The sequence below is a fragment of the Vulpes vulpes genome, chromosome 2 (genome assembly GCF_048418805.1).
Source record: "Vulpes vulpes isolate BD-2025 chromosome 2, VulVul3, whole genome shotgun sequence".
Lineage (NCBI taxonomy): Eukaryota > Metazoa > Chordata > Mammalia > Carnivora > Canidae > Vulpes > Vulpes vulpes.
The window spans coordinates 104220192-104244805 of NC_132781.1; the positions used below are offsets into that span (position 1 = coordinate 104220192).

Genomic DNA, 24614 nt, shown 5'->3' on the forward strand with positions numbered 1-24614 from the left:
GGGAGAAGCAGGCTCCATACAGGGAGCCCGACACAGGACTCAATCCCAGGTCTCCAGGATCACACCCCAGGCCGAAGGCAGCTCTAAACTGCTGAACCACCAGGGCTGCCCAAAGACCAGTAATCTTTAATGCTGCAACTCTAACTGTTTTGAAGCATCACAAATTGCATCCATATTAAGATGATGAACTTAATAAAGTGTGTATATTAACTGTCCACTGGCCATTCCCCCATTTCTCTCCTCCTCTTTGGGCCTCCCTATATTCCCTGGGATACAACAATATCGAAATTAGGCCAATTAGTAACTCATGATGGCCTCTAAGTGTTCAAGTGAAAGAGTCACATGTGTCTTTAAAGCTAGAAATGAAAAAATAAATAAATAAATAAATAAATAAAGCTAGAAATGATTAAACTTAGTGAGGAAGACCTGTCGAAAAGCTGAGATAGGCCAAAAGCTAAGTCTGTTGAACCAAACAGTTAACCAAGTTAACTGGTTAAACTTGGAAAAGTTTAACAAAGGAAAAGTTCTTGAAGGAAATGAAAATACTCCAGTGAACACACAAATGATAAGAAAGTAAGGCAGCTTTATTGTCAATACGGAGAAAAGTTTGAGTAGTTTGGAGAGAAGATCAAATGAGGCATAAAATTCCCTTATACCAAAGCCCCATCCAGAGCAAGGTCAATTCTATGAAGACTGAAAAATGAAAGGAAGCTACAAAAGAGAAGTCTGAAGCTAGCAGAGGTTGATTCATGAGGCTTAAGAAGCCATCTCCCTAAGATAAAAGAGCAAGGTGAAGCAGCAAGCGCTGAGGTAGAAGCTGCAAGTTATCCAGAAGATCCAGCTAAGATCATTAATGAGGTGGCTACACTAAACAGATTTTCACCATAGACAAAACAGCCTTATAGAGGCAAAAGATGCTGACTAGGACCTCCATAGCTAGGGAAAAGTCAATACTTAAATTCAAAGCTTTGAAAGACAGGAATGACTCTCTTGTTAGAGGCTAGTGCAGATGGTGACTTTAAGTTGAAGCCAATACTCATTTGCCATTCTGAAAATCCTAGCGCCTTTTAAGAATTATGCTAAATCTATGCTGCCTGTGCTCTGTGAATGGAATAATGCCTGGAAGATGGCACATCTGTTTACAACCTGGTTCAGTAAAAGTTTAGTCCACTGTTGAGATCTGCTCAGAAAAAAAAAAAGATAATTCCTTTCAAAATACAAGCTCTCATTGACAATGCACCTGGCCACCCAAAAGCTCTGAAGGACATATACACCAAGATTAATGTTGTTTTCATGTCTGTTAATACAACATCCATTCTGCAGCACTTGGATCAGGGAAGTCATTTTGACTTCCAAGTCTTATTACTTAAGAAATATATTTCCTGGGGCACCTGGGTGGCTCAGTCAGTTGAGTATCTGACTTTGACTCAGCTCATGATCTAAGAGTCCTGGGACTGAGTCCTGAGTTGCTCAGCAGGGAATCTGCCTTGTCCCCTTCCCTCTGCTCTGCCATCCTCCCTCTCCATGATAGCTCTCAAATAAAATCATTAAAAATATTTATTTATTTATTTCCTAAGGCTACAGCTACCATAGATACAAATTCCTTTCATGGATCTGGGCAAAGAAAATTGAAAACCTGGAAAGGATCACCATTCTAGATGCCAGTAAGAACATTCACAATTCATGGGAAGTTTGTCAAAAGATCAACACGAACAGGAGTTTGGAAGAAGCGGATTCCAGCCATCATGGATGACTCTGAGGGGATCAAGACTTCAGTGGAAGAAGTAACTGCAGATGAGGCAGAAATAGCAAAAGAACTAGAATTAGAAGTGGAGCCTGAAGATGGGACCGAATTATTGTAATCTCATGATAAAATTTGAACAGATGAGGAGTTGCTTCTTATGGATAAGCAAAGAAAGTGGTTTCCTGAGATGGAATCTACTAGAAAATGCTGTGAAAACTGTTGAAATGTGACAGCATTTAAACGATTACATAAACTTAGTTGATAAAGCAGCAGCAGGGTTTGAGAGGACTGATTCCAATTTTGAAATAAGTTCTACTATGGGTAAAATGGTGTCAAACAGCATTGCATGCTACAGAGAAATAAATATTTCAATGAAAGGAAGAGCCTATCAATGTGGAAAACTTCACTGCTGTTTGAAGAAATTGCCACTGCCACCCCAGTCTCCAGCAACGACCATCCTGATCAGTCAGGAGCCATCAACACCAAGGTAAGACCCTCCACCAGCAAAAACATTATGACTTAATGAAAACTCAGATAATGGTTAGCATTTTTGCTTAGCAATAAAGTATTTTCAAATTGAGGTATATACATTTTTTGACATGACGCTATTGCACTTAATAAACTATGGTATAATGTAAATATAACCTATATGCACTGAGAAACAAAACTCATTTAATTCTCTTTATTGCAATATTTGCTTTACTATGGAAATCTGAAACAGAACCAGCAAGATCTCCCAGGTATACTTACACCCAAAAGGAGAAGACTGAGAAATTTGCTTAGGTACCCAGAAAAACACATGCAGAGCCTCATTTGAATTTCAACAGTCTTCTCAATGCATTGGAGATCTTTTTCTGATAAGCAGCTATTTCTGATTTTCTCAGGATTTATGACTATCAAAGATTTGGGGAGGTGAGAAATGCTGACAGGACAATTGCCCATCATGTTCTGGCTATGGTGGGGGGAATCAATCAGCTTAGAGATGTAACAGTTCATCAAAAATGGCTAAGAAAGCAAGTCTTTAAGAAATTATTGTCTTTTGGAGATGATGGTTATCAATTTTTCCAAAATGTTTCATCTAAAGTTCCTATCCCCCCTGACCGCCAGAAACTGTGTTTACAAAGAAAAGCAATCTGAAGCTCTACTAACCAGAAAAGAAGTAGGCGTCAAAGGAACAGCATGGAAGCATCTAAGAGAAAAGTGCAAAATAGAAATGCAAACCTGAAAAGCTATACAAGGAATATACCTAGTAGGAGAAGTAAAATCAAAACAGAAGAAACACTGAGTACAATTTCTTACCCAATGGTTATCAGACTTTGAAGGGACCTATATTCTAAATTTTCACATTTCTCCCCTGAACATATTTTCACAGTAACTGATTCCACCCCTTAGAATCTGAGCAGTCTCTCGAGGCTCCACAACTACTACTACTAATATTATAAGAGAAAATAAAATGTATCAACTGCTGCTTATATGGCAAGTACTGTATTAAGTGCTTTACCATGCATCACATCCTTAAACGAAGACTAATGAAGAGAAGGCTATGCCAGGCCAGAGGTTCATATCTGAAAAAGTAGCAGTATAAAAGCAACAAGGAACATGCCTTGAGAAATGCAGTGGAAAGCAAGAATGAAGAGATAAAAAGGAAGCTAAATGCTAAAAGGTCTTACATTCTATGCTTAGAAGTTCAAATTCCTGTGAAAGGTGTAGATTCACTGAAATGCTTCAATCAGAGGAGATATATGATTATATTACATTTTAGAAATATTATCAGCCATCCAGAAAATGGCAACAGACCGCAGGCAGGGATAACAGTCTACTGTACTAATCTAAGAATTGAGGGATCTAAGCCTACCCTAGCAGAGGAAAGGATGGGAGGCATGAATGGAGGGAAAATAAGTGTGGATTCAAGAGCTTTATACGGAAGATAAAGCATACAGACTATAGCAATACCAAATCCTTGAGGGCATGTTCCATGTGCCTGGCACATAGTAGACAGTATGTGCTTGTTGTCCGGAATGTAGAAAATTACAACTACAGAAGTCAAGATTCTTGACATGTGTGACTAAACTGAAGTCAGAACAGAGGAAAAGCGTATTTGAGAAGTCTGGATATGATTTTGAGCATACTGGATTTGAAACATATTATCTCCAGAAAAGAATTAGAATGTCATGTGTTTCTATAACTTTTTCTCATTGCAACTCCTTGGGGTATTTTTTATCCATATTTACAAAGGTGGAAACTGAACTTACAGGGCTTCTGTACTTGTCCACACTGTGCCCACTTACTAACAGCAAATGCTGCACCTGCAATTTAAACCCAAAGCCCAAAGTCCTTCCATCACACCATACATACTGCAGAAGAATAATGTAGCATTAACATTTATGAAAATTAGGGCAGCCCCGGTGGCTCAGCGGTTTAGCGCCGCCTTCAGCCCAAGGAGTGATACTGGAGACTCAGGATCGAGTCCCGCATCGGGCTCCCTGCATGGAGCCTGCTTCTCCCTCTGCTTGTGTCTCTGCCTCTGTCTCTCATGAATAAGTAAATAAAATCCTTAAAAAAAAAATTTATGAAAATTAAAATGGCTGTGTTTTATGACTGAATGGACTAAAAGATAAGACTAAAAATATGGCCAAGTCTACGGATATGAACTGGTCCAAAGTACTTTGATTAGAAATACAAAAGAGTACTATTACAAAAACAAAGATATGATGATTTAGCAGAGGCAGGGTAATGATTCGAAGATGTCTCTAGGGTTTCAAATCACGATAACTAGAACACCGTAAAATTACTAGATACTGGAGGCCTGGGATCAAGTCCCGCATCGGGCTCCCTGCATGGAACCTGCTTCTCCCTCTGCCTGTGTCTCTGCCTCTCTTTCTCTCTGTGTGTCTCTCATGAATAAAGTATAATCAGACTGGAAAATAAGTTTGGTTTTCTGATAGATTGATGTCTAGGTAATAATAGAACACCAAACAGAAATACAAGACTGGAGATAAAAAAAAATTAGTAATTCATTATTTGATAAATACTTATTATTTATTGAGTATGTACCAGATACTGTCCCTAGGTATTAAGAGATAAAAATGAAAGTCTCCTTATGTGGAGTTTATACTCCATACAGGAGACAATCAATCGATCAACGTCAGATAGTTGAGTACCATAAAGAAAAATGAAATGGAACAAGGAAACAAAGTGAGGAAGTAAAAATGGATTTTTATTCTTTTTTTTTTTTTTTTTACAGAAAGTAATTAGGGAAAGACTCTCTTAGAAACTCATTTGAACAGTCTTGAATGATGTAATGGACATCTGGATCTTCAAATACCAAGGGGAAAAACATTCAAGCAAAGAAGACAGCACAATATAAAGGCAGGAATGACCTTGGAGTGTTCAGACACAAAAAGCTTAGAATGAGAAAGTTTGGAGATCAAATCATATCAGACATACAGGAAGGGGCCTAATTGTAAGCCACAATAAGGAATGTGCATTTCCCTGTAAGGGGATGGAAAGCTATTGGAGGGTTCTGAGCAGGTGACATTATCTAAGATTTTTAAAAGATCAGGGGATCCCTGGGTGGCGCAGCGGTTTAGCGCCTGCCTTTGGCCCAGTGCACGATCCTGGAGACCTGGGATCGAATCCCACGTCGGGCTCCCGGTGCATAGAGCCTGCTTCTCCCTCTGCCTATGTCTCTGCCTCTCTCTCTCTCTCTATGACTGTCGTAAATAAATTTTAAAAAAAATATTAAAAAAAAAAAAAGATCAATGACCTTTGTAGAGGAGAACTGACTATAGAGGGCAAGCATGTAGTGCAACTATAAACCTCTTGCTGTAGTCTAAGAAAGAGATACCAATGACTAGAATAAGACAATAACGGTAAGGTAAGGAGAAGTGACAAAATTCTGGATATATTTTTAAAGTAAAGCCAAAAGATCTTACTGATAAAATGGATGTGGAAAATGAAAAAAGAAGAAACAATGATGACTCAAAGACATCAGAGATGAGGGACAGGATATAGCAATGGTGCCATCTAAATGAAATAGGCAAGGGTGAAGAAATGAGAATGTTCAGGTAAGAAAACTATGAACCATTTATCACTATCTCCCATATTAAAGACAAGGAAATTGAGGCACAGTGTCATTGTCACTGATAAGCAGCAAAGTTGGGGAATAAATTCAAGCAGTACAGCTCCAGAGTCTGAATTTGTAACACTAAGCTAAATTGCCTAGTAATACTGCAAGGGGAAAAATGTCAAAGAATTACTAGGACTGAGCCTGAGGATTGGTTTGAATTTGGAAGTCACAAAAACAAGAAGCCAAGAAGACTAAACAGAAGCTAAGCAGAAAATGAGCAAAAGTTTGATGTCCTGGAAACCAAGTAAATAAAATATATCAAAGAGGAAAGCTAAAAGATCAACACAGAAATAGACCAGGAAATAACCGTTAGACTCGGCAAGATTGAAGTCACTAGGGGACTTTGAAATAAAAATTTGATGGAATAAGTTATTATTATAATTCAATAATTGAACTGATCAAGAAATACAACATCCAAAAAGAGACTCATGTATTCAATAAATGTTTGCTGAATGTTTAGGATATAGTATAGAGCAATCCCTGTCCTATGGAGCTCACATTCTAACACATCTCAGCATTTCTCACAGGGAAAAAGCTATAACCAGTATTCTGTCTCTGTATAAAATGTTACATTCTATAAATCAGTGCATTTCTGATTCACCATCTCAGTTTATGAATAAAACTAAAGGCAGTTAATTCTGAAGAAGTACAAATGTATATTCTGTTAAGTGATAATTAAATCAAGTGACTTAGTATAACTACTTTAATGTCACATACTCATTAATAGACTAAGAAGGAATGTTGTTAAATTTATTCTACATACCATATTCTATATATTAGTAAAAAAAATTAACATGGGAGTCCATTGGACTCTTTCCAAGGATTATTTACTGGGAGTCTCTGACAGGTCTCCTTAGGGTAACCTCTCATATTTTCATGAAGAGCAAATGGATCCAAATACCAGAACCTGACTAACTTTAAAAGATAAGCTTTCCTGGAGCAAAATAATGTCCTTACATTGAAGAAGCTTACTGTTTAACAGCCTCAGTTAAGACAGTCTCAAACATTTATTAGGCAACTACTATGTAGCAACTAATAAAATAATTACGGAGCATAATACAGAATATAACTATCTGTAATACTAAATAATTTGGTAAAGACAGAAAGCGTTGCAGGAGTTTGGAAAAGGGAGAAGATTACAGTGAGTGAGAAGAGTGGTGGGGGGGTGGAAAAAAAAGAGTGGTTCTCAGCTGAAAGCTATTTTATGACCCCAAGGGATATTTAGTAATGTCTGAAAACTTTAAAAATCTTGGGGGGGGGGGGGTGGCACTAGTATCTACTGGGTAGAGGTCAGACCTGCTGCTAAACCCCCTACATTGCACAAGATAGACCTCCACAACAAAGGTAATTATCTCATCTAAACTGTCAATACGATTACTACTGAGAAATCCTAGGCTAGAGTAATCAGGAAATGATTCAATAATGAGTTGGATTCTGAGTTGTCCTTTAATCATGAGCACAGGTAAAAATGTAGAAAAAATAAATTAGAATGAACTGACACGTAAGACATTAACTAACCAAACCCTGGTGTAGGTACTTGGGAAATTAAGTTTGTCATTAAGAAATTGATTTAAATGTGTGCTTAAAAGTCAGTAGGATAAGTGCACCTGGGTGACTCGGTTAAGCGTCTGATCCTAGGGTCCCGGGATCCAACCCTTTACCCTGAGCCCGGCGTCCCGCATCCGGCTAGGAGCAGGGAGCCTGCTCTCCTCCCCGCTAGTGCTCTCTCTTGCTATCTCTGTCCCTATCTCTGTATCTCTCAAATAAAATCTTCAAAAAAAAAAAAAAAAGCAATAGAATATAAAAGTGAATGTAGTTAGAAACTAGATTATATGCGGCTATGAAAAATAGATAAATAAAAGTTCTGAAAACAGAGGTATTAAGAAATTGTTTTATTTTAAGCATTTGCCCTAGAAATTACTGTAATGTGATAAAATTGCTTGAGAGCAGCAACCATGTCTTACCTGTGACGTCACTAAGACAATTTCCTGTAAATACAGATCTTTCTAGACTTATGATAGGGTCAGGTCTCAAACCCACAGTAAGTTGAAAATATCCTACATCAAAATTGCAGTAAATTCACCTAACCTACATTACAGCTTAGGCTAACCTACTAAGGCTACTTAAGAGTGTGCTCAGAAAACTTACTTTAGCCTGTTTGGGCAAAATCTAACATAAAGCCTATTTTATTTGATAAAATGTTGCATATCTCATATAATGTATTGCATAGTGTACTGAAAGTGGGGAAAAAACAGAATGCCTGTATTAATGCAGAATGGCCCAAGTATACTGGTAGTTTACCCTTGTGGTTGCATGGGTGACTGGGAACTGCAGGTGGGTGCTACTGCCTAGCATCATGAGAGAGGATCATACCGACTGCATATGGCTTTCCTGGGAAAAGATCCAAATTCAAAATGCAAAGTACACTTTCTACTGAATGCATATCCCTTTCACACCATACTAAAGTCAAAAAATCGTTAAGTTGAACTATTGTGAGTCGGAGACCATCTGTACTGTGTGCTAAGTGCTTACTGAATTAAATGTAATTTTCCAATTATTTATTAAGTACTATTGGCTATCTCTAAAGTTCCATCCACTGCTGATTCAGGCCATGCATTTAAACTGCCACCAAAAACAGCTATAATTTAGATGACTACTCTACAAAGGCACTATACACGTTACCTCATTGAGCCCTCGACATGTATCATTTCACGGAATCACAAACACAATGTGTTTTTTCCCACGTTTTAAAGATGAGCAGCACTCTGGGACTCAAGGAGCTTCAGGGATTTGCCCATGATCTCACCATGAGCTAGGCAGTGGCCAAGATGGGACTGAACCCATTTTCTAGTCTTAACCCAAATCTCCAAGCCTCAGTGACATGTTCTAAGGAAGAGTTAAAAAGCAAAAATCAACACCTACCATTTGTAATTAAACAAAATAATAAAAAGCAACTCCAGAACGCCTGGATGGATGGCTCAGTGGTTGAGTGTCTACCTTTCGCTCAGGGCGTGGTCCTGGGATCCCGGAATCCAGTCCCACATCTGGCTCCCTAATGGGAGCCTGCTTCTCCCTCTGCCGGTGTCTCTGCCTCTCTCTCTGTATAGGTCTCATGAATAAATAAATAAAATCTTAAAAAAAAAAAGCAACTCCTTAAGGGTGTCCTTACATTTCTTTACTATAGTAATTAGTCACGGTATCCGGCTTGCTTTCATTCCATACTTGTGTGCCACAGTAGTTCCTAAGTGCATCCAAATCACCCCAAAATTCTACTCCAGGAAACTCAAAAGTCTGTAATTATCACCCTCAAACCCAAGAGAGTGGGGAGGTGGGGGATCCCTAACCTGTTGAATTGGTATGGTCAGGACCCCAAACCAGTGATTCAGAAAAGAGAAAAACAAAACAGAAGGGACATTTGAAAAATTGAAACAAGGCAGCACTTCCAGATTTAAGGTCCTCTTGCACACTTCGTGAAATGCTGAGACATTGCCTAAAGAAGGCAGCACAGTGTGGCTCAGGTCCCCGGTTCGGTTTCAGTTGTTGCCAACTATTGCATGTTCACCTCTCCCGACATTTTTGTGATTCTACCCTTGGCCAGCAGCTCTCTCCACCCGTTACAATTGCAAAAAATAAAAATCAATCAATCAATCAATCAATCAATCTTAAAACCCCCTACGGAAGCTAACCTAAAACATCCCCCTAGACCCAAACGTTTGACATTTGTCCAGGGAAACACTTTATCGGACGGCTTATCGTCCTCCCCTGCGCGACCTACTGCAGCTCAGCTCTCCACTCCCGTCCTGCAGAGGCGCCGTCCCAGCCCCAGATGCCACCCCAGCTGCTCCTCCGAGGCCCCCCACACCAGCCCTCTCCACAGCGGGGCTCCCGAAGCCCACAGCCCTAGTCTGAGGCCCACTTGGCAGGCTCTCCGAGTCCCATTTCTTCCCATAAAGGGCGAGCCAAGCCCCCAGCCTCCTCCAGAGTCTTCAGGACGGAGCCTCGGGGAAGGCGAAGCAGCGGGCCGCGGCCGGGGGGTCGGGCACGCGCGCCCAGGGCGGGCAGGGCGGGCAGGGCGGGCAGGCGCTCCCGCGCGGGGTGGCCAGGGAGCGGCAGGGGCGCTTACCAACATCCTGATCGAAGGGGTTGGTGGCAAAGAGAGGCATCTCCGCTGCGTGCCCGGGTGTCCGCGGGGACTCCCCCTCGACACCACGGGAGTCCGGGGGCGACGCGCGCGGGAAGACTTCCTCGGGCAAACACGGCAACACGGACGGACTCCACAGGGGTGGCGACAGCCCCACCTCTCACAGACCCCCAGCAACCGCGGCGGCGGCGGCGGCGGCGGCGGCAACAGCGGAGGCGCAGACAAGCCCCTCCCGCGCGCGGAGCCTGTCGGGAACCGGGGCGACCTCGGCGCTGCCTGCTCAGAAGCTGCCCGGAACCGGCCCCGCCGAAGCCGGCCCCGCCAACGCGCCCCCGTCTGCCTGACTCCCCTTGCGATCGGTCGTCCCGGAGAGTGGGAGCGACGCCTGCGTCTTCTGCCTTCGCTTCGGCCGGGAGTCTCCGGAGGACGGGGTCCTTCAGGCGCGCCGGGGCCGCCCCCCCGAGCCCGGGAGTGAATCAGAGGCTGAGAAAGAAAGAGGGTCGCGTGAGCGTTGAGCGAGACCCCGTGCTCGCCCCGCACGCCGTGGGCTGGGAGCGTTTCATGGTCCCCAGGGAGGGAGGATGGACACGCCTTCGCGGGGGCGGGGGGGTATTTAAGTTAAAAAGCCGTGAGTTCGGTGGCTGCCTGAGGTGACCAGAAACTTGTTTGGATGAAGTCATGTGAGCCGAACCCGTTGGCCCGACTCCTTGGGGAGGGGAGTGTCGGGGCGCGCGACTCCGGAGAGGCTGAGGTAACGCGGCAGCGTCCCGACGGCCCGCGAACGCCTGGTTGCGCGGCCCGGTCGGGAGCGCCTCTGGCCGAGGCCGAGGCTCCTGACTCACCGCGCAGTCCCTGAGCGGCGGCGATGTTCGGAAAATACGGCTCACGCCCTGGGACTTACTCTACGGTAAACCGCTTCCCCGCGAAGACCGAGCAAAATCCCAAAACAAAGCTGCGGATGGAGCTAGAACTGGATGAGGGCTTCCAGAGGACTTAAAACGTTTATTTAGTGTTTTGTTGTTGTTGTTTTAAGGAGTGTTTTAACCAGCGGTGCCTACGTCGTGTCGGATTTCTTAAGGAAAGCACCCAGACGCTTTGTGTCCCGCTTGGGACAGAGGAGGAGCGTTTGCACACAAAGTGGAATTACGTGGATCATACCTAAATCAGAGCACCTCGAAGTGTAGCGTGGAAAACAAGGGTCTAGGACTTGTCATCGACGGGATCGGTGTACGAAGAATGCTTACAAGCACCGTTCACAATGAACACTCTTCGTTCCCAAAAGTGAAGGGGACGTTTTTGTCCGACAGGGATTAAAATGGGATGTGGGGAATCGTGGACTCACGTTGTTGCCTGAAGTCTAAGTTAACGGGGTCTTCCCAAAGGATACCCCTGAACGTCTGTTAGAAGAGCTTTCAGAAATGAGAACTCTTCTGGACCCAGCAGTTCTTAATGGAATTCATCATAAAGATTTTTTTTTTAATATTTTATTTATTGATGAGAGACACAGGCAGAGGGAGAAGCCGGTTCCATGCAGGGAAAGATGTTTTTTAAGAACATGAACAACGATATAAACGCTGTTTATAATACCAAAGCATTGTGAACCACTAACATTGTCCAATATTAAGAAGTGGTATGAATTACTTCACCTCTTGGCGCCTCAGTTTCTTATCCGTGAGGAACAGGAATAATAATAGGGTTGTGAAGGATCAAACGGATGAATACAAACCAAGCCCTTGAGTGCCTGCCTGGCATATAGTAAGCACCAAATAAGTGCAAGAGATCATTATTAATATCCAAGTAAATTATAGTAAACACAATGTAAAAACTCCCCACAGCTAAAGGTGGTTTTATAGGTCTTTATTTTCATACAAAGACATCTAAATACGTAAGTTTTTAAAAGGTTGCAAACATGTAAAATTACAAAATACTCCCAATTTTCTTAAAGTCTGAAAGGAAATAAATGAGAACCACATATGGTTAAGATTTGGGATGATTTTTTTTTTTGTTTATGTGCATTTTATATATTCCAGATATTTTAATGAGCCTTTGTTTCTTTCAGAAACAAAACGCAACAATGTAAAAAAATGTGGTATGGGATCCCTGGGTGGCGCAGCGGTTTGGCGCCTGCCTTTGGCCCAGGGCGCGATCATGGGGACCCGGGATCGAATCCCACGTCGGGCTCCTGGTGCATGGAGCCTGCTTCTCCCTCTGCCTGTGTCTCTGCCTCTCTCTCTCACTGTGTGCCTATCATTCATAAATAAATAAATAAATAAATAAATAAATAAATAAATAAATAAATAAATAAATAAATAAATAAATAAAATGTTAGTAACACCAGTCCTTAACATTTTAAGGAACCAATGCCAAAAGCTTGTTTGTGTTCCCGTATGGCAAGTATTAAATTCTTCTAAAACATCACTATTGATAGAAGCAGAACATTCTCTCTCTCTCAAACTGGTTCCTGATGACTGGGCTGACAGAATCAAGTGACAGCTTGTCCATCTTAAGCTCCTGAGCAGTGTCTGGGGCACCTTAATCATAGGCACTCTGCATCAAAGCCAAATATTTATGAAAATGCATTTGGATGTGCTTTTACTTCAGTAAGGAGACTGAATTACTGTTGCCGGCAATAAGCCAGTGACCAAATTGTTCAAGCCTTGATCATCAATATGTAAAAGCATTGGGAATAGTGAAGGAATTAGTCTTGGTGGCATTATCCATGTCTTCTGACCTAAAAGAATTACTTTACCAACTCGGGGACTTCATGATGACTATACTACAAATAACTTTTAAATGTAGAACTTTTAATACTATTGTTATATTTAACATAAAAGCCAAATATGAAAACTGAGATGGGTTTGTATTTTGAGGTTAGCTTTCCGTTATTATCCTTTAAAACACTGAAACTGCAAGAGTTGCACTTTTAATATCAAAGTTTTTTAAATTGACTAAATGTCAATTTCATAGTAAAACATTTCTATAGTATGTGTTTACTAAATTCAGTGGTTAATTTTAAAATGTTAAATTCTTTTTTTTTTCTGGTTCGATTTTGAAAATTCTACATTAAAAAACAATAGCAATGTGCAAATGGAGTTATTCCAAGAAAAATCTATAATTTTAAAGTTTAGGAAAAGAAATACCCCAGAAAAATTATTCACACTAGTACACACCCTCATCATCTCTTATATGAATTATTACATCCACTTTCTACTATGCTTTTCTCCTTTCTTACTGCTATGGACTGATTTGCATCCCACCCAAATTGACACTAAAGCCCTGCTCTGGTATCTGATGGTATTTGGAGATGGAGCCTTTGATAGATCATTCAGTAATTAGGTTTAGATAAGGTCATGACGATGGGGCCCTCATGGTGGGATTAGTGCCCTTTTAAGAATAGACACCAAGGAACTTACTCTCTTTGCCTTGTGAGGACACAGAAGAAAAGCAAGAATAGAGTTTTCACCAGAACCTGATTATGCTGGCACCATGGTCTAAGACTTAAAAGCTTCCAAAAATATATTTCTGTTGTTTAAGCTTTCCAATCAATGAACATTTCTTAGGACAGCAGAACTGACTAATGCGCCTACCTGTCTCCAAACCATTCTTCAAACCCCTGCTGGAATGATTTTTCTAGCACGCAGATCTGACCGTGTCATTCCTATAAAATTCTCACATGGTTCTTCAGTCACTTGGTATACATATTTATTCATTCTTTATGTGAGCCAGGTACCATTCTGTATACATAAGGACAAATGCTCTATATGAGAGAACCTTTTTTGAAGTATATCCTATGGGGAATACAGTCTTTAAGTAAATAAATTGCATGATTACAATTCTGCAGAGTAGTCTCCTGCCTTCAGGGTTAAATTCTGATGCTTTAGTAAGTATATCCTTACTGAGCTGGTCTCTAGTACCTCAACTCTTCAGTCTTTTTTCGTGGTCTAACATTTCTGATGCTCCATGGTTTCATATCTTCGAACAAGCAGTTTTTTTCTACCTTTCCTTCTCTGATTCGATACCTTTTCTAAACCTCTACTCAGATTTCACTTCCCAAAAGCCTTTCCGGACTCAGTACCTGACCAGTAACAGGCATATAATAAATATATGTGAATTAGTTAATTATTGGCCACCTCTGTCACAGCACTTAATGGTATTATATTTGCTCCAGGTGTCTTTTACTATATAGAAACCCCTCCAAACTTGTCTTAAGGCAACAATAATCATTCCTTTTGATTACCAATCAGAAATTTAGTTCGAGCTCTGCAGGCACAGATTGCTTCCCTTCTACACAGTGTCAGCAGGGGTACCTCAAAGGCACCTTGGGATTGGCATTTGTTTGAAACCTTTTGCACATACATGTCTAGCAACTGATGCTGGCAGTTGGCTAGGTCACTGGAGCTATCAGCTAGAATAGCTATATGGGACCTCCTATGTGTCTGCTTGGTTGCTCCTAGCATATTGGACTGAGCATTCCAAGAGACGAAAAGGAAACTGCTAGTTTCCTAAGATTGCTAGTTTTCCTAAGACAGGAAAAATAAACTGCTAGTTTCCTAAGAGATAGGAAACGGGCACAGTATCATTTCAGTTACATTCTACTAGACAAGCAGTCCTAGTGTCTACAGTCAAGGGGAAAGGAAATAAAACCCAATTCTTGATGAAAGGAGTGTTAAAGAATTTTGGGACTATATTTGAAAGCAACCACAATACTGTAACTTCTTACTTGTTTATATAGTATTAGTCTATGACTCACTTATCTCTAGATTTCCTCAGCAGGTGTCCCATAAATATTTACTAAATGTAGTAAAGAAATAAAATATGTCAGGATTAAAGTAGTATATTTCCAATAACATACTTATCAGCCATGAGGCAGTAACAGGATCTGGACTTCTCTTTTTACCATAACCAAATAGAACACTGAACAAAATGTATGAAACAATTGATTTCAAACATCGGACAACAGACTGTAATCCCAAGGATAAAGGAATCCTGCATGAACCCTCCGATTGCCACAGCTTTCTGCCTAGAGTCAGTTTCTGGACTATACTATGGAGAAGGGAAACTCAAAAGGAACCAAATGGTCTTGTTATATTAAAGAGAAAAATCAGAGTTGGATAGGCTGAAGGGCTGGAATTTAGAAGACAGGAGGGTGCTATGTAGAGAAAGAGCTCCAGAAATTTGTGTAGGAGTTCCCTTGAGACTATGGCTGACTGCTAAACTAGTCATGGGTCAGTAGAGCTCTACAAGTCTAGGTAAAGAACTTTCAAGGAAAGAGCTATTTCCAGGGAACCAAAATCTGAAAAATCCCACGAGTTCAGACAAGTCCGGAAATCACTTGAGTTCTCAAAGCCAGAGGGAAGAAACCTAATTGACGATATTAGATGTTTAATAACCCTCAAAAGGTAATGTCTTAATAGTGAGGAGTAGCCTGAATGAGAAGGCTACTCTAGAGCTGCTCCAAGAAAGCTTTAAAAAGTACCTCTTGAAAAAATTAAGACATAAATGAAGGGCAAAGTATGAAATTAAAAATTATACCCCCCCAATACAACACTCAAAAAAATAAAATGGCTAGACTTTTTTGTTGTTGTTGTTTCAATATTAAGGTTTTTGTTTTTTTCCAGAGTGAGGTTAAGTAACAATTTAAATAATTATCAAGATGTATAAATGAACATCCATTCAGATAAAACAGTACTGCTTAAAAGTGGCTGTCTAAGAAATATTTTGTATGTAATAAATATATTCTACGTTTAGGTTAACAGGCACCATCTTGAGAGCAGAAGAGGTATTTTAAACCAATAAATAAATTACATTCAAGAAAACAAGATGTTTATATCTGAAATATGATATATCCTTAAATGTTTTTCTTCATATAGCACCCAAACTTCCCAAATGTCTAGAAAGTATCTCCCAAAATATAACTTATACCTTAAGTCATAAAAATAAAGGCCAAGAAAAATCAATTTAAGACAAAGTTTATATTCTTAATTCCCCATTCAATAAAATATCAATTGACAATTTATTAAAAGTAAGTGAACTGTATATATGCAATCTGTTAGTGCTGAAAATCTGAAATATAATATTCTTAAAAGTCACTCTCAAAGTATTTAAAATCTTGTATCTCTGGTGGCAAACCTGAAAACTATCAAGCATTTTATTTCCCTAGTTTTCATTCTTCCACTCCCGTCTCTGCACCTTTATTTTTTAACAGCCATCCATTGTTTTTTATTTTTTTGTTGTTTTTGGTAAATATATAAAATGGGTAGACTTGAATAAAAAGTTACTGGACACGTGAAGGCCCAGGAAAATATGACCAGTAACTAGTAGGGCAAGCAGTCCATAGAAATATCCAGAAATTAAATAGATGATTGGATTAATACAGAAATATTTAAAGAACTATTATAACTATGGTCAATAAAGTTAAGGCTTTACAGATAAACATAATGAGGAAGGAAAATAAAAGATATCAAAAAGAACCAAATGGAAATTCTACAGATAATCTAATACCTATGATGAAACTCACTAAATAGAATTAACAGTTTAGACACTGAAGATATAACAACTTAAAGATACAGCAACAGAAAGTATACAAGTTGAAATACGTAGAAAGAAGACAAAAAAATTGTCCTCAATGACCCATAAGGAAACATGAAAAAATATAATGTGTAGTTTCACAGCAAATAAGAAAAAGGGGAAAGAAAAAATTTTAAATACCAAATTTTCCCTAAATTGGATGAACACTATTGCCACAGATCTGAGAATGTAAGTGAATCCCAATCATAACTAATGAAAACAATAATAAAACATGACACCAAGGCACAGCAGGACCGAATTACTGAAAATCAGTGATAAGACAATTTGGAATACAAAAAGACAAAAACAGGAAAAAAGAATTAAAATAGACTTAAACCGTGCGAGATAAAAAAATAAAAAACACTGTAGCAGGACCTTTAAAGTCCTTAATTTTAAAAATGTCAACCTAGAATTCTCTCTATAAAAATATTTTTTAAAATGAAGGTGAAATAAATATTTCCATTAAAAAGTCTCAGCAGCAGATCTACACAATGAAAAATGTTAAAATATACAAATGAAAATAATTTTAGGCAAAGGAGTATGGTATCTATGATACAAATCTTCACATGAGGCATGAAGAACATTAGAATGATCATGTGAGAATAAGTGTAAAAGACATTTATTTCTACTTATTTTTAAATTTATTTAAAAATGAAAATATCAACTGTATATTTTGAAACTGATAATAGGCAGAAATAAAATAGCACAAAGGATGGCAGTAGGAACATAGAAATATAGGGTTGGAGGACTCCTTATATTATATATAAAGTGGTATAATATAAATACAACTTGAAAAGAGATTGTGATAAGTTCAAATGCATATCATAAGTCCTAGAGCCATAGCCCTCCCAAAGAAAATCAAGCAAAGGGGTATAGATAGAACAGTAGTGAAAATAAATGCAATTTTTTGAAAAATTCAAAAAATATTTTAAAAGGCAGTAAAGAAAGACCAAAAATAACAAATGGGACAGAGATTTAAATCCAACCATGTCAGTAACTACATTAAATACAAGAAATCTACTTCTTCCAATTAAAAGATAGAGATTGTCCGACTAGATTTTTAAAAAAGCAACATCCAACTAGATGATGCATTATATAAGAAACTAGTTTTAAAAATAAAGACAAGGTAGGTTAAAAGTGAATGGTGGAAAAAGATACTTTTTGAAAATACTAAAGAAAGCTCTGGTTATATTAATATCAGACCAAATAAAAAAGGAAACTTTCCAGGGATAATGAATGACGTTTCATAGTGGTGAAGGGATCAACTAACCAAGAAGACATATTAAACATGTATCAACCTAATGATAAACTTATAAAAAAAAAAGGGAAACAAAACTTCAAAAACTTAAAGGAGAAATAGATACATCCATAGTTGCCGTGGCTATTTTTTTTAAAGTTTTATTTATTTTAGAGTGTGAGCATAGGGGAGGGGCAGAGAAATTTAGCAGACTGGAGCTCAGAGCTAACACAGGGTTTGATTTCATGACCTTGAGATTATGACCTGAGCTGAAATCAAGTTGGATGCTTAACGCACTGCACCACCTAGGGGCCCCTGTGTTGGCTATTTCAAAATTCTTTTCTCAGGTAAAGATAGAATAGAAAATCAATAATTACTTAGAAGAGTCAGCTCTATCAATTAATTTGATAACTGACATAATGACCCCGCAAGTCATGCATTTTTGTCAAATAGGCACAGAACATTAACAAAAATAAGAATATGCAGACCTTAAAATGACTCCATATAATTTAAAGGATAAAATCCTATCGATTTTGTTCCTTGACTAAAACAGAATTAACTTAGGAATATAAGAGAACATTTTCTGGAAAATTGCAATTTATGTAAAGATTGACCCATGCAGTTATTAAGTAACTTAGGTGTCAAAGAAAAATCAGAAAATATTTTGACCTGGGTGAAAGTGAAAATACACGTCAAAATTTGTGGGATGCTGGTGTGTTGCTTAGAGGAATACTTCCAGCCTTAGATAATAGAAAAGAAAAAATCTAACATGAATCCTTTAAGATAAAAATATGAATTCAAAATAAAGAAGAAATAATAAAGACAACCGAAATCAGTAAAATAAAACACAAAGGTGAAATCAACAAAATGAAATTTAATCCTCTAAAAAGATTAATAAGATGGGTAAAACTCTACCTACATCAAAAGAAAAAAAAGAGGGCAACTGGGTGGCTCAGTGACTGAGCATCTGCCTTTGGCTCAGGTCGTGATCTCAGGGTCCTGGGATTGAGTCCTGCATCTGGCTCCCCACGGGGAGCCTGCTTCTCTCTCTGCCTGGGTCTCTGCCACTCTCTGTGTCTCTCATGAGTAAATAAATAAAATATTTTAAAAAGAAAAAAAGAGTAAAAGAAAACACACAAATTACCAGCTTAAGGAATGAAAGAAGCACTATGACTATATATCCTGTAATTAAAACATTATAGGAATTAAATGATATTAAAACATTCATAAAGGAATATTCTTAAATTCTATGCCAATAAATTTGAGAACATAAGGGAAGTGGAAAAAACCTTTGAAAGATACAAATGGTCACAACTGGTAACAGAAAACCTGAAAAGATATATATCAATAGCAGAAATTAAGTTCTTAGTTAAAAACACTCCACAAAAATCTCCAGGCCCACAAATTCAGTAGTTAATTCTAATTCATCAATCTTATAAGGAAGAAATAATATCAAACCTATATAAAATCTTTTAGAAAATACACCACGAAGGAAAAATTTCCTACTTATTTTATGAGATCAACATTACCCCGATAGCAAAATCAAACAACATATCATGGGAAAACTTCAAAAACTATCCTTCATTTACATAAATATAATAATCCTTTAAAAATAGAGATTTACAGCAATATACAAAAACAAAAATGCATCATGACCAAGTAGAGTGTATCCCAGGAATACAGGGTTACTTTAGCATTCGAAAATCAACACAATTCACCATTTTAACAGAATGTAAGAGAAAAACATAATAATAGATACAGAAAAATATTTGAGAAAATTCAAAAGCCTTTGTGATAAAAACTATTAGCAAACTAAGAATAGAAGAAACCTTTCTCAAAAATAATTTTTTTTTTAAAAAAAGAAACCTTTTTCAACCTGACAAAGGGAATCTTCAAAAAATTTAAAGCTAGCATCTTACCCAATGGTGAAGGAAAACAGTGTTTCTCTCTATGATAAACAGCAATACAAGAATGCCCATTTCACACTATAGTTAAATATCATTATGGTGGTGACACTAAAGACAAGGAAAAAAAAAAGAATATAGGTTTCAGTTTGACCTTTGATCTAGAAGGAGTAACATAGGCTAGATTTGTTCTCCTGCATGAAGCAACTGAACAACTGGACAAAATATGTGAACAACAGTTCTCCTGACACTGGAACATCAGACAACAAAGGATAATGATCACTGAGGGATGGGACACAAATGACGTTAGCCTTATGATTGTCCTAGCTTACTGCTTGGGTAGTTTTTTCAGGCTATCACATATAGTGCCAGTCTCCTTGGCATATAGACACAGATAGGAGTCCAGAGAGGCCAAGCCTGAAAAAGTTTGCAAAAAAGAGTACTGGAGACATGCTGGAACACAAAAATATCCATCACTTGAGAAGATAAAATATACAGTGTCTGACATCCAATAAAAAATTAGCAAGCTATCTATAAGAAACCTACTTTAAACATAACACTATGTTAATAATCCTACAAAGTAGTTCAGGGAATATTACCAGAAATACAGAATGTAACTTTATAATGAAAAAGGAGTTAAATGAGAGAATCTGACCTATAATAACAGAACATCAGAGAACATAAAAACTGATGGAACTTCAGGGAAGAACAGACAATTCCACAATTAAAGTTAAAAATTTCAAGTCCCTTATTTCAACAGTGATAGAACAAGCAGAAAATCAGTAAGGCTGTACATGACTTAATACTATCAACCAACTTAATTGTAATTGATAAAACACTACAACCGATGTGAATTGAATATTCTTTTCAAGTGCTAACGACATATAAAAACAAATCTCAATTTAAAAGGATTCAAGTCTCACAAAAATATGTTCTCTGACTATAGTGGAATTAAATTAAAAATAAATAATAGAAGAATACATAAAATTCATCAAATAATTTGAAAACTAAATAACACAGTTCTAAATAATCATCGGTTGGGGCGCCTGGGTGGCTCAGTCAGTTAAGTGTCTGCTTTGGGCTCTGGTCGTGATCCTGGGATCCAGTCTCACATCAGGGCTCCCTGTTTGGTGGGGGGGCATGCTTGTCCGTCTTCCTCTGCCACTCCCCCTGCTTGTGCTGTCCCTCTCTCTGTCAAATAAATAAATAAATAAATAAATAAATAAATAAATAAATAAATAAAATCTTTAAAAATAAATGACCGTTGGGGATCCCTGGGTGGCAGAGCGGTTTAGCGCCTGCCTTTGGCCCAGGGCGCGATCCTGGAGAACCAGAATCGAATCCCACGTCAGGCTTCCGGTGCATGGAGCCTGCTTCTCCCTCTGCCTGTGTCTCTTCCTCTCTCTCTCTCTCTCTCTCTCTCTCTCTCTGTGACTATCATTAAAAAAAAAAAAATGACTGTTAGTCAAAGGAGAAATAAAAATGGAAAATAGAAAGTATTTTGAAGTAATAAAAATGAAAACATCAAAATTTGTGGAAAGCAGTATTTACAGGGATATTTATAATACAGCCTATATACTAGAAAAGAAGAAAGGTCTCATCAAAAATCTCAGCTTTCATTTAAGAATCTAGAAAAAATAGTAAATGAAATCTAAAGTAAGCAGAAGAAATAATAAACGTCAAAGAGAAAAACAATGAAAACAGGAAACAATAGGGAAAATAAAACTAAGAGCTAGGTTTTTGAGGAGATAAAATTGATAAAACTATGGTCAGACTGAGGAGGAAAATAGAAAAGATACAAATTACCAATTTCAGGAATGAGGGAAGTGACCATTATAGATGCTACAGATATTAAAAGCACAGTAAGGGAATATTATGACAAACTTTATAAATTGAGTAACTTAGAAGAAATGGCAAATTCCTTCAAAGGCACAAATTACTAAAGCTCAAAAAGAAATAGTTAACTTGAATAGAACTATTACTACCTAGAAATGCAATTGCTTGTTAAGAACCTTCAACAAAATTAATTGCAGACCTAGATGAATTCTCTGGGGATTACAAAAGGTGCATGAGGAAATTGGGGGGTGAGGGTTGATAAGTTATCTTCATTATTTTGAGAGTGTTGATAATTTCATTGATGTACATATATGTCAATGCTTATCAATTTGTACATTTTAAATATGCACATATTATTGTATGTTAATTAGACCTCAATAAAGCAATTAAAATTACTAGAAATTTATCCTTCACAACAAGTTTATAGTTCTGACGAAAAATTTTAAATCACTTAAAATATGGGTGAAGGTAAAAATGTTTGAAAATCAAGGCCTCAGCCTGTTCCCCAACCAGATTACCCAGCCTCTCCTAATAGATAATTCTGGAACAGCTGCTTCTTAGTGTAACATCTTTTTTTGAGCAGACTGGACCAATCTGTCTAATGCCATGGTTTATAAATAGCCTTTTCACAACAAACTATAGTTTTTATAATACATAGAAACTCCCTTAATTTAGTATACATAAATTGGTCAGTTTCACTTTTTTCCCCCTTTCCCCCTATAAAGATCATGTATTTTCTTTAATTTAATAAGTGCCAAACACTGAGTAACTAGATCAGCCACACTCACCAGCTGGTCTGGGTTTATGATGATTCCGCTGACTCAATTTGCAACTGTATATACTTGGAAAAGATCCTCACCAAAGAATCTGCTCTGCCCCAGTTTTACCATTCAGACTTTTCAGAGGCTTTCAGGCATATTAAAATAAGCCACAATTTTTAAAACAGGTGATGCCAGTTTTTAAGGTAGTTCATTTCTGGCAACAATGAAAAACATATACGCTTGCTGTAGGGACACTGATAGGAAGAAAAAAACGCATTTTCATTCTAAGTTCCCTGTACTATATCTGCGTCCGTGTAGAAAATATTTCCTAAAGAAGCAATTAAAATACTATTTTTTATATTACGTTTAGTCTAACATAATTAGTGTTTATGATAGCATATATATTTAATTTCATTTTCATAATCAGTTTTGTAAAGAATGAACTAGCTCCTTAGGAATGAAGTTCTCATTTAAAATAATACATGTGGGGCAGCCCTGGTGGTGCAGCAGTTTAGTGCCGCCTGCAGTCCAGGGCGTGATCCTGGAGTCACTGGATCGAGTCCCACGTCAGGCTCTCTGTATGATGCCTGCTTCTACCTCTGCCTGTGTCTCTGCCTCTCTCTCTCTGTGTCTCTCATGAATAAATAAATAAATCTTTAAAAAAATAAAATAATACATGTATAGAACTAAAGGATTTTACTTATGAAGATTTCACTTTCAGCTGACGACCTAAAACCAAATTTGTATGATTGATTCTGTTTTAGAGGAGATTCTAGATAAGCTCTAAAGACATCACTGTGGCTCAGTTTTCACATCAATAAAAAATCAAATTAACCCCAATCCTTCCCAACTACAGTGCTCAATTTATCATCTTCTACATTAATACCTCTGTGTTTAAGATGTTGATCATTCTTCACATTTCAGATTTTTCTCACATTTCACATTTCAGCTTTTAACTATACTTCCATTACTCACTTAGGCTGCACTTTACAAATACTCTCCTCCTGAATCTACCCACTTTCTGTCCTCTCATAGTCATTCCTGTTGTGATACTTACAAGTAGAAAAACTGCTTAAAAATTGTTTTGGGGACGCCTGGCTGGCTCAGCAGTTGAGCTGAGTTCTGCCTTCGAGTCAGGGCGTGAGCCCGGAGTTCCGGGATCAAGTCCCACATCAGGCTCCTGTGGAGAGCCTGCTTCTCCCTCCCTCTGCCTGTGTCTCTGTCTCTGTGTGTGTGTGTCTCTCATGAATAAATAAATAAATAAATCTTTTTAAAAAATCGAAATTTTTTTTCTTAAATTAGTGACATCACTTTCCATTCTTCCCATTAATGATATTATTTCTCTTATCCTGTTGAAATAACCACACCAAGGCTAGACAGATTTTATTATATGCCAAAAACATGCATGACAGATCACTTACATCACTAACACTCTCATTAACCCTGATTTCAAGATTTGTTATTAAATATATGATACTCAAGATAGTATAGTACTTGTATAGAGATAGATAAAAAGATCATTGGAACAGAATAGACATTTCAGAAATCTATACATAGACAGATAACTAATTTTTGACAAAAGTACAAAGGCAGCTCAGTGGATAAAGGATACATTCTCAACAAATGGTGCTGAACACTTGGATATCTATAAGCAAAAAATATGAACCTCAATCTGGATCTCATATTATATACAAAAATTAACTCAAAGTGGATTATAAGCTTAACTGTAGAACCACAAACTATTCATCTTCCACAAGAAAATTGCACAAAATCTTTTGTGAGCTTGGGTTAGGCAAAGATTCTTAGAGATGACACTAAAAACACAGTCTATCAAAGACAAAATTGGTAGATAGAACTTTACCGAAATTAAGATTTGCTGTTGGAAAGACATTGTTAAGAGAATGAAAAGCAACCCACAAACTGGGAAGAAATATTTGCCAATCATATATTTGATAGAGGACTTAGATCCAGAATATAGAGTACTCTCAAAATTTATTTACAACACAGATGCACCACTAAGAAATGGGGAATAGATTTGAAAAGTCCCTAAAGCAAAGAAAATATACAAGTGACCAACACATGAAAAGAAGTTCAGCATCATTAGTCGTTAAGGAAATTAAAACCATAATAAGATAACACAACATATCTATTAAAATATGCAAAATCTAAGACTGACCATACCAAGTATAGGCCAGGATAAGGAGCAACTAAAACTCATATATAGCTGTTAGGAATGTAAAATGGTACAACCACTTCTGAAAACACTTTAGCAGTTTCTTAAAAAATTAGATCTAT

General features: G+C 37.9%; 1 protein-coding gene across 3 annotated transcripts in view; it reads right to left on the minus strand.

The window, feature by feature from the left end:
- STAM (signal transducing adaptor molecule) overlaps positions 1-10707 on the minus strand; it is a 79597-nt gene extending 68890 nt beyond the window's left edge. The window contains exon 1 of one of the 3 annotated variants that reach the window (XM_026015916.2): positions 9997-10707. In XM_026015916.2, coding sequence (XP_025871701.1) covers positions 9997-10036 — 40 coding nt within the window. In that variant the 5' untranslated portion in view covers positions 10037-10707. The remainder of the gene's footprint in view (positions 1-9996) is intronic. The other 2 variants (XM_072749424.1, XM_026015934.2) reach the window with 2 other exon arrangements.
- Between the last annotated feature and the right edge of the window lie 13907 nt (positions 10708-24614).